Raw genomic sequence first — 16,916 nt, 5'->3', positions numbered from 1 at the left:
TCTTTTATTAAATTCGCCTGTTGCCTGATTCCCATTGAGGAGACTAACCAGGGACAGGTGAGCTGGGGGCTCCTTCGGTAAATGGTTAGCCAGTTCTCTTCCCAATGGCTCTTTGACAGGCCTGGCAAGGTCTCTTTCTTCCTCAGAAGAAATCAAGAGGTCCACATCAACTGAAACTACCTGCTTAAAGATGGTTCAAGATCATTGCATTAAAGTGGTAGGAAGTATTTTTGGATTCTAAAACAAATAAATCATCATCATGGCAGATTTGTTTTCTAAAGTGCCCCTGAGAAGACCACGGTTCATTAGACAAGTTCCAGCACGATTGAGAAGGAGAGCTACATCTCTGTCTCCAGACTCTTGCCAAGAAGTCCTCTTGGTTGCTTACGATGGATTTGGCCAAGACAGAAGACTTCACTGGTTTTCAGAAATGCAACCCAAGTGAACTTGTTCACTTGCTAACAAGAGGGATGAAATACTCCTTTTAAACAGCTGCCACTCTGATTTTCACAGTGCAGCTGGCCTATCCTTTATTGAAACCTGGTTACATGAGGATATTGATGACAGCAGCATGCAAATTCCAGGGTTTCAGATACACAGAGCAGACAGAATTGCAGAATCGTCAGGTAAAAAGAAGGGAGGAGGCTTATGCTTATATATCAACAACAGCTGCTCTCAGGATATAACTATAATACATCAATTCTGTGATGAAAACTTAGAGTCTTTACTTATCAACTGTAAACCATTTTACTCTCCTTCTCCTCATTTCTCCTAATTGCTGTTTCTGTCCCTCCACAAGCCTGTGTAAACAAGGCATTACGAACTCTAGCTGACCAGATTATGGAGGCTGAAGCCAAATTCACTGGCCATTATTTTGGGAAATCTAAACAAAGCAAACTTAAGGAAAGAGCTACCAACATACTTTCAGCATGTCAATTGTCCCACTCGAGGCAAGAATACTTTAGACCATTGCTACACAACACTAAAAGATGCTTATGGGTCTTTACCACAGGCAGCTGTGGGACCCTCTGATCATTGCATGATTCACCTTGTAGCTGCTTACAGGCAAAGACTTAAAACCACAAAACCAACCATTAAATCAGTGAAGACCTGGACGGAGGAGGCAGAGTTGAAGCTACAGGCCTGCCTTGACTGCACTGATTGGAGTGTTTTTGAAAGTACCTCTGCAGACTTTGATGAACTCACAGAGACTGTAACATCATACGTCAGCTTCTGTGAAGACCTATGTGTACCCATCAGGAACTTGCAAATATACAGTTCTTTTCTTTTATGTACACCGAGAGCGTATGCACCAAGACGAATTCCTTGTGTGTCCAGTGACACTTGGCCAGTGAAGAATTCTATTTTCTATTCTATTCTAAATAGGGGTGTAGCATAGCAGTAAAGGCCTTGGGCTAGCAATGGACCCGACACTGCCATAGGAAGTTACTAAGTGGCTTTGGAAGTCCTCACGTGGAATCCTGCATCCAGTTTGGGTCACCATGTTATAAAAAAGGCATTGAGACTCTGGAAAGACTGCAGGGAGAGCAACAAGGATGATTAAGGGGCTGGAGGCTAAAACGTGAAGAATGGTTGCAGGAATTGGGTAGTCTAGTGAAAAGAAGGACTAGGGGGACACGATATCAGTGTTCCAATATTTGAGGGGCTGCCACAAAGAAAAGGGCGGTCAACCTCTTCTCCAAAGCACCTGAGGGCAGGACAAGAAGCCATGGGTGGAAACTAATCAAGGAGAGAAGCAATTTAGAACTAAGGAGGAATTTCCTCCAGAGTGGTGGGTGCTCCATCATTTTCAAGAAGAGCCAGTTGACAGCCAGTTGTCTGGAATGGTTTAGGGTCTCCTGTTTGAGCAGGGGGTTGGACTAGAAGACCTCCAAGGTCCCTTCCAGCAGTTGCTCCGTTCTGTTCTGAATCCAGATTTCTGGAAAAATTGGAAAAAGGAATGTTACCTCTATTATCTTTTGCTTGAAAGAAAGGCCGGATGAAAAGGAAGGCAGGAATAATTAAATATAATTGAATCCTAGTTCAGAGAAGTGATGTCTCCCAGACATCCACGTATTCTGAGCACTTCAGGATTTTAAATGCAACAAATTGCATTTAATTTTGGGCTAATAGTTTGCCAGTTCGTGCTGATGTTTATTGCTAATAAATGGATGAAGCCCCATGGGGTTTTTTTTTTGTTGTTGTTTTTTTTTAAATGGCTTGAAAAGGAACCGGGCAGAGGCAGTGCAGCTCAGTCTTTGGTGCTTTAGGTCTATTTATTCTCCGCATGGAAGAGCTGACAGATGTAACAGAGCCCAGTGCCAGAATCTGTCATCAGGGGAGGGAGGTTACGGGATACGTGGCAGTCAGAAAAAGCCTCACCTGTCAGCTTCCAAAGAGCCAGGCTAGCAGCACCATCAAGATCTACCCGTCTTCTGGATGCTTAAGGTCAAATGTCACCTTTTGAATTAATGTTACATGCGCTGGTTTGAAGTCACTTCCTAGAATCCAAGTTCAACCTGCGACATTTCACACGCATTACGATTTGGAAATGCAGAGCACACGGGAGGAAAAAGGGAAGACGGATCGCATTTGACGGCCCTCCGTTCGTGGAACCGCCTTCCGAATAGATGGTTGCAATAGGCGGCCATTAATTGAGAAATGAAAAAATGGAGACCTTTTGAACTCCTTTAGTAACTTTTCAAAATTTGGCTCATCGATTGAGCCGTGGCTGCTTAAGGGATCCCCTTGTAGGAATCTGAGGGTCAGGATTTGATTACAGGCGGCCCTCGACTGACGACTGAATTTCTGAGTCCAAAATTTCTGCCTCTAAGTGAGACAGTTGTTAAGCGAGCTTTGCCCCATTTTACCGCCTTTCTTGCCTTTCTCGTTCGGTGAATCTTTGCGGTTGGTGACGTGGTGGTGAGGTGAATCCGGCTTTCCCATTGGATTCTGCTGGTCCCCGTCTCAGCTGGCCTGTTTAAAATGTTCAACTCTGGGCCTAATCTTTGTGCTCCGCTTGCCTCAGTCTGCCTTTTTTTCCCTTTGCATGACAGGCTCCCAACCCTAGGCTTTAAACTACTTCGAAACAGATTCAGTGGCCTGTTTCTACAAGGGCTTTTTAATGCTACTTTCCCACCCAACTGGCAATGGGCACATTACTCAAACAGATGGGAGAGTCAGAAACAAGGAGTCCTTGAACCCAGATTTCTGCCTCTTAAGTGAGACAGTTGTTCAGTGAGCTTTGCCCCATTTTACCACCTTCCTTGCCACCGTTGTTAAGTGAATCCCTGCACTTCTTAAGTTAGTGATGGGGCCTGTGAAGTGAATCCAGCTTCCCCATGGACTTCTTGCCCTGCCAGAAGGCTGCAGAAGGGGATCCACTGAGCCCAGGACACTGCGACCGTCATAAATATGAGTCGGTTGCCGAGCTTCTGAGTGTGTGGGGGGGGGAGGGGGGGAGAGATGCTGCAACAATCCTAAGTGTGAAAAACGGTCCTCAGTTATTTTTTTTTCTTCTGGTGATGTTGTAACCAAACGAATAGTTGTAAGTTGACTGGATGTACTGGATGTGCAGCAATAAATCCCTTCGGCTGGATGGAGGGATTCCTTGAAAAACATCAATCACCTTATTTTTTTTGTGCGTCCAGATCGCCTCCCAAATCACCTGAAAGGACATTGAGCGGAGATCCTGATTTGGTCCACCCTGATCCTGACGTCGGAATTTCTCCTTCTGTTTTTACTCCAGGTGCTGGAAGATGCTGAGGCCCAGCATCTTTTTCAGTCCATTCTGCCTGACATGGTGAAGCTGGCGCTCTCTCTGCCCACCATCTGCACCCAGGTGAGTCTGCACGTCTGAAGGGTCTTCTCTGGAGTGGGGACAGGACAGGACAGAATGCAGGATGAGTTGGAATGTGGAATGGAAAGGAAGGGAATGCAGAACAGAACAGAACAGAATAATAGAATTGGAAGGAACCTGGGAGGTCTTCTCGTCCACCCCCAGCTCAGGCAGGAGACCTTATACCATTTCAGACAGGTGGATGTCCAACATCTTCTTAAAAACTTCCATTGCTGGAGCACCCACAACTTCTGGAGGAAAGTCGTTCCATTGATTAATTGTTCTCACTCTCAGGAAATTTCTCCTTAGTTCCAGGTTGCTTCTCTCCTCGATTAGTTTTCACCCATGGCTTCTTGTCCTGCCTTTGGAGAATAGGTTGACCCTCTCTCCTTTGTGGCAGCCCCTCAAATACTGGAATACCTGCTTTCATGTCACCCTAGTCCTTTTTTTCACTAGACTAGACATGCCCAATTCCAGCAGCCATTCTTCATGTGTTTTAGCCTCCAGTCCCCTAACCATCTAATCATTGATTTGCTGTACATGTAGTTCTCGACATACAGCCATAATGGAACCTGCTTATTACAGTTATCCAGGTAGTCCTTGACTTATGACCACAATGGAGCCCAAAATTTCTGTGGTTGTGAGTTTTGCCCCATTTTGCGACCTTTGTTGCCACAGTTGCTAAGTGAATCACTGCAGTTGTAAAGTTAGTAACCCAATTGTTAAGGGAATCTGGCTTCCCCACTAACTTTGCTTGTCAGAAGATCCCGAAAGGGGATCATGTGACCCCAGGACACTGCAACTGTCGTAAATACAAGTCAGTTGCCAAGCGTCTGAATTTTGATCACCACTTTGAGGATGTGGTCTGCACAGAGCAATGGTCTGAAGTGAAAACGGTTGTAAGTTATTTTTCAGTGCCATTGTAACTTGGAATGATCGCTAAATGAAATGTTGTAAGTCAAGGACTATCTGTACTGTATGTTGCCATGGTTGTAAAACAGGCTGATCATGTGACCACCTTTTTTGCAGCAGTTATTAAACGAACCTTGCTTATCTGTAAACATCATCAAGTAGTTTTGCAATAATAATACAACTCCTATCTCCCCCGTAGGTGCTTCCTTGGCTTCCATTTGTTTTCCAAAGGGAAAAACGACCCTGTTGTGACCTAGACTTCCTGAGTCATTAAAACACACCAGTAGTCCCAAAAACCTCTTTTATTGCAACAGCTGTGAATTACTTTCATTCACAGCTGAGTCCCAATTAGTTGCAAAAAGTCCTTCGGGGTAATCACCAACCTTTATCTCCCTTGACATGCTGCCAAAGACCTACTTGGCAAAGCCACATGGATTCCAGAATCAAACAGAGATGCCGACTGGGAACAGAACTAACAACATTGCTTTCCTGCAAAGGGCCCACATGCCTTTGCTCCTCTTTTAAGCCTTATGGGAGGGGCCAATCATCTCCAGGCCTTACTCCCGAGTTGTCCCTTTTGTTTTAACTGTTTGTGCCTTCTGGCAGCTCTGCATATGCGCACACTAGGAACAGGTTCCTCTGTCCCTCTGCCTCTCTGCTGTCCGACTCTGGAGGCTCCGGAGTCCACGCATCACTCCCAGATGGCCCTGGCCCCATCTCTGCCTCCGATGCAGAGCCCTCGTCCGAGGGCTTCCCCAGCCTCCAGGACTGGGCCATGTTCCTCCCCAGCCTCCTCACTGTCTGACTCCGCTGCCAGCTCCGCAGGTTGCTAGTGGACCATAACAGACCCATTTCAGCAGAACTTAGAAAATCCAGGCGTCCTGCTGCAGCCTAGAACTAAGAGTTTGAACCAGAAATTGCTGATTACCTCCAATCATCATCCTGAAAAAACAGAACCTCTGAGTTTATGAATGCAAAGAGCCCCAGTAATCAAATAATCCTTTCTCTTGAATTTAGAAAAGAGAATTTTTAACTAAGGATGCCCTCACATTTTGAGAATCTGCTGCTTACCCTGTTCCTAACAGTTACTTCTGCTTGCAAGTTTCTTCTTAAGGAGCTGCACAAAAAAAAACCCCGACCTCGGATTGTCCCCTATCTGGGGGCTGCTGGCCGTATATTTTGTTGAGGTTAAACTCGTTCGTAAAACAACCAGACAAGAATGATGCTTTGGTGAAAGCTCGTCGGTTTGCCATTTATTTTTTCCTTGAACCGTAATTTTCTTTCCCATTTAAAGAAGGCAATCAGCCAGAGGAAGACGTCAGTCCTGCTAACGTAGTTGTGTTGTTTGGTGTCTCATCATGGCGCCTTGCCTCACAGCTGTTGCGATGTGATTGCCTGTGATTGCCCTTTGCTGAGCGGCATGAGAGCCAGCCTGCTAAGCACAATTCATGCCATCCCTTCCTGCTTTCTTTTTCCTTCCTGGCTTCTTCACCTTCCCCCCCCCCCCCCGTTCCCCCCTTCTTGTCTTCAAGACCCCGATGTTTTGTTTGCCTTCTTGTTGTTATTGATTGAAGTCTGCAGTTTGTCAAACAAGGCTCTTGTCCCAATCAGCTTGGATAAACAACTCTCGACTTCGGGGGCGATGCTGATTTAAGGAGCTACCAGCGCCTCTAAATTAGCAAGCACAATTTTGTTCTCCTGGCTTCTTGTGTGGCTGGGTGGGGCTTTCGGTTCCGAATCTCTTAAAGTGACGATGTATTGTCCTCTTTTCCCAAAGGGGCTTTTCCAAAAGGGGACTGAACTGCCTTGGCTTCTTTCTTTCTTTTTTTTCCCCTTGCAAATGTTTTACCTCTCATCCGAGAAGAACTGAAGAAGCTTCTTGGTTGAGAAGCAAAATGTTTTCAAGGGGGGGAAAAAAAGAAAAGAAACCAAGGAAACCCAGTTGCCTTTTGGGCCTGGATGATGGAGACCCTCCCTAGACCCTCCCTCTTGTTTTGTTTTTCTTTCAGCCAATCCCTCTCCTAAAGCAAAAGATGAACCACTCTGTCACAATGTCCCAGGAGCAGACGGCCAGTTTGCTAGCCAATGCTTTCTTCTGCACTTTTCCTCGGCGCAACGCCAAGATGAAGTCGGAGTATTCGAGCTACCCGGACATTAACTTCAACAGGTAGAGTGCCTCTCCAGGCTTTCGCCTGACTGGAATTGTCTGCGTGGTGCCTCATGGCTCCCTCTGGTTACAGGTGGTCCTCGACTTATCAGAGCGTTCATTTAGTGACTCTTCAAAGTTACAACGGGGGGTGGAAAAGGGACTCGAGACCATTTTTCACACTTGGGACCATTGCAGCATCCTCGGGGGGGGGGGGTCACGTGATCTAAATTCAGCCGCTCCGCAACTGGCATGCACTTAAGACGCTTGCGGTCTTCTGGGGTCACACGATCCCCTTTAGGAATCTTCTGACAACGGGAAAGCCAGACTCGCTTAACAACCGTGTTGCTGGCATAACAACTGTGGCCAGGAAAGGTTGCAAAGTAGGGCAGAACTGACTTAACAACTGTCTTGCTCAGTAGCGGAAATGTTGGGATCAGTTGTGGTCTTAAGTTGAGGACTGCCTGTATTCTCCAGAATATCTGATTGTAGAAGAAGTCATTTTGCTGAAGTTCAGGAAGTAGGAGGGATTAGATTCGTACCTGAATTGTCTTTTACCATTAGAACCTTTATTTACTTGGTTCTGATGTTGTCTTCCTGAGATAAATAGGAGCCTCTAAGGGCATTTCTGAAGGGGTAGAAACACCGTGGATTTAGATGGCATTTTGTGTTTATTGCACAGCTTGCTGCAACACAGTTACACATTTTTTTAAAACATCTATATTGTTGGTTGAAATGACATTCTATCTCAGAAATAGTTTGAACTTGTCTTGGATATCTTTGTATTTGATATCTTTTAGAATATGGCCTTCTAAATCAATTAATTACCTGAGCTAGCCATTAAACTGCTAATCTTTTTCCAAACGGGGGGAAAAAAGAATGAATTTAACATACCCTTGTCCCAAAGGTGCTTTTTTCAAGAGGCTTTTTTTTTTGAAGGCGTTTCGCTTCTCATCCAAGAAGCTTCTTCAGCTCTGATTGGATGGTGGGGAGCTGAGAAGCGAAACATCTTCAAAGAAAATCAAAGAAAATCCAGTTGCCTCTTGAAGAAGGGAGAACCATGACCCGGATGACTTGAGAATCTCCATAGACATTTAAGGTACACTTTGCTGGGGAAGCTTGAAAGCTTTCACATTGGTTTGGTTTTTACTTGGAGACCCAGCTGTTGTCAAAATAACTTCTTAAATCTATGGCATAAGAGTCATTTTAGGCAATAAAATAGCAACTTCAAATGGTCTGCCTCTTCAGTAAAAAGTGATACGTGTGATGACAGGGGAATCCATCTGTTTTATCAAAAGAAGAGACCCTTGCTACAAAAGGTTAAAAATGTTAAGTATTTTATTTTCCTTAAACCTAAGATGCTTCTGCCACCCTTCTTATGTGCTGCTGACAGCAACTGATCAGGAGAGTTTTTCTTAAAAAAGAAACCCTTAAGTTCTTAGCCCTGCGGAATTTTATGTAGCGGAACCTGGATTATTTTGACTTTGTTTACCGCGGAGCTTCTGGATAGCCAGGCGGGGATTTCGGAGATTGTGTTAAGGAGGTTTATTCAGTTTGTGGTTCTCCAAAATTTCTCTTGGATCGAGAGTCCCTGCAGCATTTTAAACTAAGGGGCAACGTCCGGGGTTTTTGAGAGGGATGCTAAAACAGCCACCCTCTGTGAGACTCGCGCATTTGCACAACAATCGAGAAGCATGCAGAAACGCAAATCGGTGTCGCTTGGTGAAGAGGTGATATAAGCCCCCCGTGACGCACAACGGATATTTCTGCGAAGCTAAGACTGTGGATGCTCAGAAGAAAGACCTACGAAGCCGACTGAAAGCGCACAATACAGAATGGCGCAACCTTAGGCAACACACAAGGAAAATCCAAGCCCGGTGCAGCACAGCCATTGCTGAACCAAGGGAGCAGGGACGCCAATCGGCCGATCCCACCCTGCGCTTTTCTTTCCCTGATGGAGCCCGACTCAGATCTCTTCCGCCATGGCTCCTCTTTCCGAGGTGGTTCTGCGTTCTCAGAAGGACCCACGGAGGGCTCCCCTGCTGATGGAACTGGAGCCAGAAGCACCCCTGGAGGGAGGACACGGGAGGCCTCGTTGTCTTCAGTGTCAAAGATCGCTTCATTTTCAAAGGCCTTGGCAAGGCAGCTGTCTTGTGACTTCCCCTTACAATAAATGTCCCTTATCCTCCCTCCCTCCGTCCCTCCCCATCACTCATTGCTTATAAAGGATGAAGTCATCTTTTTAAGAAGAAAAAGATGTAGCCTCAGTGTAGCCTCAGAGCCACAGCCTTCTCACTTCCATAAAGAACATTGTGTTCATATTTGAGAAACGAGGGACGGCTCTAAATAAAAAATATTATGCAGGGATGAATCTTAGATTGTAGTGTATTGTTCCTTTGATTAAAGCTAGAAGCTGAAGCCGTGGTGAACCCTGTCCTCTCCTGAATGCCAGCAAAGAAAGCTTGTGAACTTTAAAAAAAAAATCAAGACAAGGTTAAAGTTAAGATACATGTAACTGCATGAAATAGTCTCAAGCAAGGAAATGATTCTGCTGCATATTATGTTTATCCAGGGGAGTGGAAATCTGATTTTGCAGTAATGCAATTGTCTTTTACCATAAGCATCAATTGAATAACTTTAATGACCATCAATTTTTTCATCTATTTGAGCTAATCCACTTAGGAAAGAGAGCCCCATATCATATGTATGAAAACTGCCTCTGGTAACCTCCTGCACATGAGTTCGTTTCCAACACTGAATATTTTCTGGGAGTTGGTTTAAAAAACTAGCTTGTTTATGAATTGAATATATTATTTTCCCATAGAAAATTTAAAAACACAACAAGAGCAACATTTCCTTGTTGAGCTCTTGTGCGGCTCAGAGACCAACAATACTTCGAGGTACATTTGGGAAAGTGTCAGAGCCCCCCCCCCCCGCCCCCCCGTCCTTCAGACTGAGTCCATAAGGCGTTTTACACAGCTGCCATAACCACCCATCCATCCACCCAAAAGATTGATTCTCGCCACCTTTATGGAGATGGACAATCTCCATAAATATTCAAGCCACAAAAATAAGCTGGCTTTCTGAGGGATGGTGGAAGGGAGATGGTTTTGGGGGAAATAGAAATATATCCAATATTCATTTTGGGACCAAACATTGCTATTTTAAGATGATACAACGTAGACTTTGTTTGACTTGCACCTTAATTGTGTTTGATGCATTTAAGTAGGATTTAGTCAGCGACTCCATCTGATCATATAAATATGGCTTTAAAAGTTTAATTTCGCCCTCTTTTGTGCTGCCAAGGGAGATCTTGTCCAGCAGGTCCATTGACCTCTCAATAGAGATTCAACAACACACAGGCCTATAAACAAATGTAGCACTGAATCATGGGAATAAAAGATTGAGACCCAACCCAGTAGCTTTGGCCTTTCAGGGCACTCTGAAATGTTAACTAAAAGCCTTCCTGCTAGAAAATTAATAGAACATAAGGGGTTAAATATAGCAGTTTATGTAAAGATCTTGACTTAACCATATTCCTTCCTTCCTTCCTTCCCTCCCTCCCTCCCTCCCTCCCTCCCATCCTCTTTTTCTTTTTTTCTTTTATTTACAAAAGTTTTTAATGTTTCTACTTTCTACAGGGATTTTAAAAAAGAGCCAGGGAAAGTAATACTTGTTGGATAGATAATACCATAGAGGATAGGGACATATGATTTTGTCACAAGTGCAAAAAAAGAATTCACCTTGAGATCAAGTAGTAGTAGTTGTTTTTTATTGGGTAGAGTTGATGTTACACTAGATATTTGGTTGACTGCAATAAATATGGAAAGATATTGCCTGTGAGGTGAAATGGTTGAAATGTGTTCTTTTACTCATAAGCCAGGGGAATCCTAAACCTCCAAGCTATTTTCTATATAAATAAAGAAAATGAAACTCATTTGCTTAATTAAAAGACTCACAGCCATAACCAAGAATTTGTTTTCCACGGTGCTTTGTGTTTGACATGGTTTGAAGGTGCTTGGAGACTTTCTCATCAGAAAACTTAAATCTCACTTGAGGAAAATTCTCTTTTCCTAGAACTTTGAGGGGAAAAAGTAAAATGCAAACATTCTTTATATGCTTAGCTGACTAAAGTATCCAACTCTCTATGAAAGATGCTAAAGATGTTTTGAGAAAATGAAAAAGTAGTACAATTGTGTAGCAGTAAGGCAAAATAGATTTTGTATGGCTGATGGTGTATGGCACCTTTTAATAGATGAAAAACAGGCAAACTGGAAAATAAAACTTTAATATGTGATTTTTAATCATCTTAACTTTTTGAAGGGAAGGACTCTGTTTTCCTTAAATTCTATTATGTAGACTTTTTTTTCTATAAAGGGGTCTAAATAATCTTAAACTATTGCAATTATTAAAACTGCTACAAATAAAAGTGTGTGATAAGGAGCAACCTATAGCAACTGGAATGAAGTAAAAAAGAAAAGAAAAATACTTTTAAAATTCTTGAAGGAAAGTTGTAAAATTTAAGTACTGTAAAGATACCCAAAGCACTTTCCTTCCTGAGCAGCCGTTTTGCACATCCCACCTGCCATCAGACGTTTATATCGAGACTTCTAAAAAAGTGGATCGGAATATAATCCTGCTCTTAGACTGAATCTCTCCAGGTTTGCTAGGAAACCAAAAATGACGATCGTGGTAACAACCCTTGCTGCATTGCTCCGTTACAGCAAAAAGACCTCCCCCCCCCCCGGGATAATGCTCAAATTACATTATTGGTCGAATCTCAGACACTGAATAACAGAAGCCAACACTACATGATCAAATTGATGAGCTTTGCCTTTTACTTGTATTGCTTTATAATTAGGTCAAAGTCTACAAAAATACTGCCAGAATGTTCCATTAGCAAATGGATTATCTGAATTCTGATCAACAAATTGCTTTCAAGTCCCTCCTGCAAATCTTGAGCTGAGCTAAATAAAATTGTAAGGAGCAAGATGGGGCACCACCGAAGACCAAAGTCTTGCAGCATCAGGAATTCTCTCACAGTCCCACTGCCAGCAACATCTGGGTTCTACAGAAAACATCTGGGACATTTAAGCCAAGGAACAATCTTCAAAAACACATGAGCTGCACCACTGCGCTACCCCCTTGACTTCACTGGTGCATTTCTTCTTAGTTCGGTCCATGCCTGTTGCTGCTCCAGCCTGAATCAACAGAGCAGGCACCATTGGGTGCTGTAGCATCCGCTGTGTATCCTTTTTGCTGAGGTGGTCAATTTCATTGCTGAGGCCTGGTTCTTCATAACCGGAGAAGTTGAACAATTTGCAACCATTCTGTTCACCCATCGAGGTCTCTGGGTGACACTAATTCCACCAGGTCACAGAAGATCTACCAAAGATCCCTTTCGTAGGATTGACCTTTTTAACCTGGGACTTTTCAGGTCTTCCAGATTATAAGTACTGCTACTTCATTCATCGCAGTCTGATACGACACCCATGTTAACAGGTACAGCAGTAGCAAACTCATTCTTTCCTACTTCACAGGCACCTGTACCTTCAGGTATACTCTTTAAGCCTTCGCAGCATCTCCAGCGAATTCCCAAGTTGACTCTAGAGCTTTTGCCATCTTAGAAATTTCCAGAGTTGTGTGGGTGTGTCCTTCACCGTTACAACTGAAATTAACTACAAGTGAAAATGCTTCCCTATCTTGCCCTGGTTGGGCTGCGCCTGGAAAACTCTGCCCAGTTCTGGTCACCGCAATACAAAGGAAGAGCGCGGAGAAGAACCTCAAAGATAGTAAGGAATTTAGAGGCGAAACCCTATGAGGGGCAGTTAAAGAGCCTTGGTGGCGCAACAGACTAAAGCAGTGTTAAGTAGCACCAGCTGCCTGCAATTACTGCAAGTTCAAATCTCACCAGGCTCAAGGTTGACTCAGCCTTCCCTCCTTCCGAGGTAGGTAAAATGAGGACCCGGATTGTGGGGGCAATAAGCTGACTTTGTATAAAAAAGAACACCGCTGGGGGGGCCCGAAAGCCCTACTAAGCAGGTATATACAAAAGTATGAAGGCTATTGCTTAATGCATTGTAAGCCACCCTGAGTCTCCGGAAAAGGGCAGCATATAAATCGAACCAATAAATAGGAAGTTGGCACGTCTAGTTTAAAGAAGAGAAGGATGGGGAGAGGCATGATAGCAGCCTTCCAATATATGAAGGGCTCTCACAGGGAAGAGAGAGTGGATGCCTCCCTAGCACCTGAGGACAAGAGAAGAAGCAGTGGGTGGAAGCTTCACAGTGAACAATCCAAAATTTAAACTTGGGTGGAATTTCCAGACTTTGAGAGCATTAATCAATGGAACAGCCTCCCTCCCTCCCTCCCTCCTAAAGTTGTGGAGGGGCTCCATCTCTGGAGGTTTTCAAGAAAAGACTGGAGAGCCATTGGTGCAGGGTGGCCTGAGGATTCCTGACCTGGGCGTGGGTTCCAGCCCTAGGCTTCTCTGCAAGCGTTATTTCAACTGTGGGATTTTTTGTTTTGCATCGCTGTTTTGAAAGCTAGCTTCTAAAACAAAGACTTCAGTTCCAGCTATCAAAATGTGATCCAAAGATGCATTTATTTTATTCAAGAAGCGACTGGACTTCCTTTGTTTTTCCTTGAAGACATTTTGCTTCTCATCCAAGAAGTTTCTTCAGTTCTCAAGAAGCTGCTTCTCCTCCTCACCGAAGAAACTTCTTGGATGAGAAGCAAAATGTCCTCTAGGAAAAACAAAGGAAGTCCAGTTGCCTCTTGAATAAAATAAAAGCACCTTTGGGACAACCATGACTTGGATGACTGAGAATCTCCACAGACATGTCAGAATCTGACTTCACTTTTTCTTAAAACCGAGCGTTCCTTTCTACCAAACAAAATTAGACAGATGCCCTTGTACCACTCTCCCTTCCTAGTCAACATTTCAAGAGTGGATTTGAGAAATGAGAGTGCGCCCCAATCTCTTTTTGCCATCTCTGGCCTCTATTAGCGAAGAGACTCTTTAAGAGGCATCCTTCTTCCTGTTCTCAAGCCATCACAGTTTCTCCTTCCAGGCAAATTGCATTATATATCGGCCATTGCGATGAATTTTGTTTTGTATGAAATCAAATCAAGTCATGTAAGTGCAGATGGTTGGAAGGTAGTTTAAAACATGCTGGATATAAAAGCATGTGCTCTTTTAATGACTAAAAATAGTTATGTTTACAGGTGTTCCAGGATTTTATGAGGGTGTTTTTTTTTTTTCCTAAGCTTTGAAATGCAACAAGGAAACGTGTTTCTTGCACAGTGAAATGGCTGAAGAACAAAATCTTTTTTTTTTCCTTAATCAGGATAAAAAAATCATGGAAGGAATCTAGCTTATTGTCAATATATTCAAGGGGGAGATTTTGAAATGCTTATTGACAAAATCAGTGCAAATATAATCGTGGCCAAGAAAACAAATGCAGAAATGGTGACACAAGTGGCAGAGTTACTTTTGCCTTGTTTTCACCTGTTAACTATTGCGTCCTTCACTTGCTAGGTGTTACGTAGCAAAAAGCTCAGAAGAAAAAGAATGCAAAAGCTCCCCCTGTACCACATGAAAAATAGATAGTAAACCAATAAAGCATAAAAAAATATCAAAGTTTGTATTTGCTACTTAAAACGGAGCAAGGAAGGAACACATATTACCCAATTCCACAATTGAATAAGGCTAATAAAAAGTCTCTCTTGAGTATACGCCCGCTATCTGTTTAGACCAGCGGAATAACATCTGGAGTCCCGACGGGGGCGCTGAAATTTTAGGCAGAACCAATTGGATTCAGATAATCTGGGCAAAGTACATTTGGGGCACGAAGAAAGGAACCATCCGGCATTTTGACGTGGACTTAGGCCTTGTTCCTTCTGTAGATCCTTGGCCCGTAGATCCAGGAGCGAACCAGGACCTAGAAAAATTGTGACGGGGATTGTTTTAAAACGGGCTTTGAGGAATGCAACTGCTTCATTTTGCTTTGCTTAATTCCCTTCCAATAATTGTCCTCTCCTTCTGCTTCCCGTAGATTGTTTGAGGGGCGATCTCCAAGAAAGCCTGAGAAGCTGAAAACCCTCTTTTGCTACTTCCGAAGAGTCACTGAAAAAAGTAAAGCGGCTAATCCCGCAGTCTTTTCTCTGCCCCTGGGGAATTAGTGAAGCCTTTAACTCTCCGGTTTAATGACTGGCGACAAGGGGTGAATGTCAGCCCTTCAGCTCCAGGGTCTCTTCCCTCTGAACCAGGAGGGAGGTCCAAACCTAGAAAGAACCATCACCCCATTATTCTGAAATCAGAACAGCTTGACCCTAAGACCTGGGCCGCCCTATCAGTGTCACCTCCACAGCGAATAATAATCACCTCACCAAGAAGCACACGTAGCTCCTCTCGGACACGGGTTTGAAAAAACAGCCGTCTTAAGTCATTGGGCAGCGCAGGTGGTCCTCGATTTACGACCACAATTGAGCCCAAGGTTTCTGTTCTTGACAATGGTTGAGCTGGTTTTGCCCATTTTATGACCTTTCTTACCACAGTCATTAAGTGAATCACTGCAGCTTTTTAGTGTGTAACGCAATGGATAAGTGGATCCGGCTTCCCCCTTGACTTTGCCTGTCAGGAGGCCACACAAGGGGACCACGTGACCCCCGAGGCACTGCGACCGTCATAAATACGAGTCGGTTGCCAAGCGCCTGAATTTTGGTACATGATGACCACGGGGCTGCTTCAAAGGTCATAACTCTGAAAAATGGTCATAAGTCACTTTTTCAGTGCTGTTGTAATTTTAAACGGTCATTAAACGAACTGTACAGGTAGTCCTCGATTTATCAACCATTCGTTGAGTGACTGTTCAAAGTTACAATGGCACTGAAAAAGTGACTTACGACCGTTTTCCTTAACCAGCGTTGCAGCATCCCCCCCCCACCCCACCCCCGGCTTGGCAGCCAGTTCATACTTACGGCCATTGCAGTGACCCCTTTGGTGACCTTCTGACAGGCAAAGTCCGTGGGGAAGCCAGGTTCACTTAACAACCCTGGGACTAACTTAACATCTGCAGCTGTTCACTTAACAACCGTGGGCAAGAAAGGTGGTAAAATGGGGGGAAACTCATTTAACGACTATCTTACTTAACAATGGGGATTGTGGACTCTATGGTGGCCATAAATCTGAACCACCTGCCTGCCTCCCATTCATCAACTTGGCTTTATTGCCAAACGACGTCAGCGTCCTGTGTCCCCCACCCACCCACCCACACACACACACACACACACACACACTCTTGGTGTTTAGACGATAGCGAGGCAGAGCCGAATCTCTTGCCTTGTTAAACTTCGTCTTCAGCAACTCATCCATAGAGGGAGAAAACATTTCACTGCCCTCCTGTAATAAGTGAGTGGAACAGAACCTATTTATCTGCTGTAGAAATTGAACTAAAACTGTATCATCAGCTTTCCCAACTTCCATATTGCTAAACCGGGAGGGAGCTGTTTGTAATATTATCCCATTTGCTCTGTCTAGTCCAGGGAAAGGAAGGGCTGCGGGCTGACCTTAGAGCAGCCGTTCCAATGTCAAGGTGAGCGCGATGGATGAGTGGGAGGGCTTGCCTTCGGAAGTGCTGGGTGCTGAGAGATCGGACAGCTGTTTGTCTGAAATGGTGCAGGGTCTCCTGCTTGAGCAGGGGGTTGGACTAGAAGACCTCCAGGGTCCCTTCCAACTCTTGGGCTGTTCTGCTTTTAGAAGGGGAAAGCTTTATTTGGGTGACATTAGCTCTTCATAGAACAGGCATTTTGTGGGGAAACAAAAAGACTAATGCAAATATTGCTGGGGGTGGAAATGGAACACGGCTTCCGACAAACCGCTTGGATCCTTTGCAGCTTCTAATAGTTTAATTAGACTCTTTAAATATTTTCCATAGAGAATTTTCCGGGGATATTGCATTCTGCTCCCTTCGTGTCTCTGTTTAGCAAATCCATCAGCCGAATCATTGCAAAACACAA

The 16,916-nt window shown here is 44.1% G+C and overlaps 1 protein-coding gene across 1 annotated transcript in view; it reads left to right on the top strand.

Annotated features, from left to right (window-relative positions):
* The window catches only part of PARG (poly(ADP-ribose) glycohydrolase), a 57,563-nt gene that overhangs the window by 23,961 nt on the left and 16,686 nt on the right, over positions 1 to 16,916 (top strand). The window contains exons 8-10 of the mRNA XM_034434761.3: positions 3,749 to 3,841; positions 6,760 to 6,917; positions 14,954 to 15,033. Of these exons, the coding sequence (XP_034290652.2) occupies positions 3,749 to 3,841; positions 6,760 to 6,917; positions 14,954 to 15,033 (331 nt within the window). The remainder of the gene's footprint in view (positions 1 to 3,748; positions 3,842 to 6,759; positions 6,918 to 14,953; positions 15,034 to 16,916) is intronic.

Source organism: Pantherophis guttatus, chromosome 6, assembly GCF_059756535.1.
Source record: "Pantherophis guttatus breed Tessera chromosome 6, ASM5975653v1, whole genome shotgun sequence".
Taxonomy (NCBI): Eukaryota; Metazoa; Chordata; class Lepidosauria; order Squamata; family Colubridae; genus Pantherophis; species Pantherophis guttatus.
The sequence above is the reverse complement of the archived record's forward strand: the minus strand, read 5'-3'. Positions and strand labels throughout refer to the sequence as shown.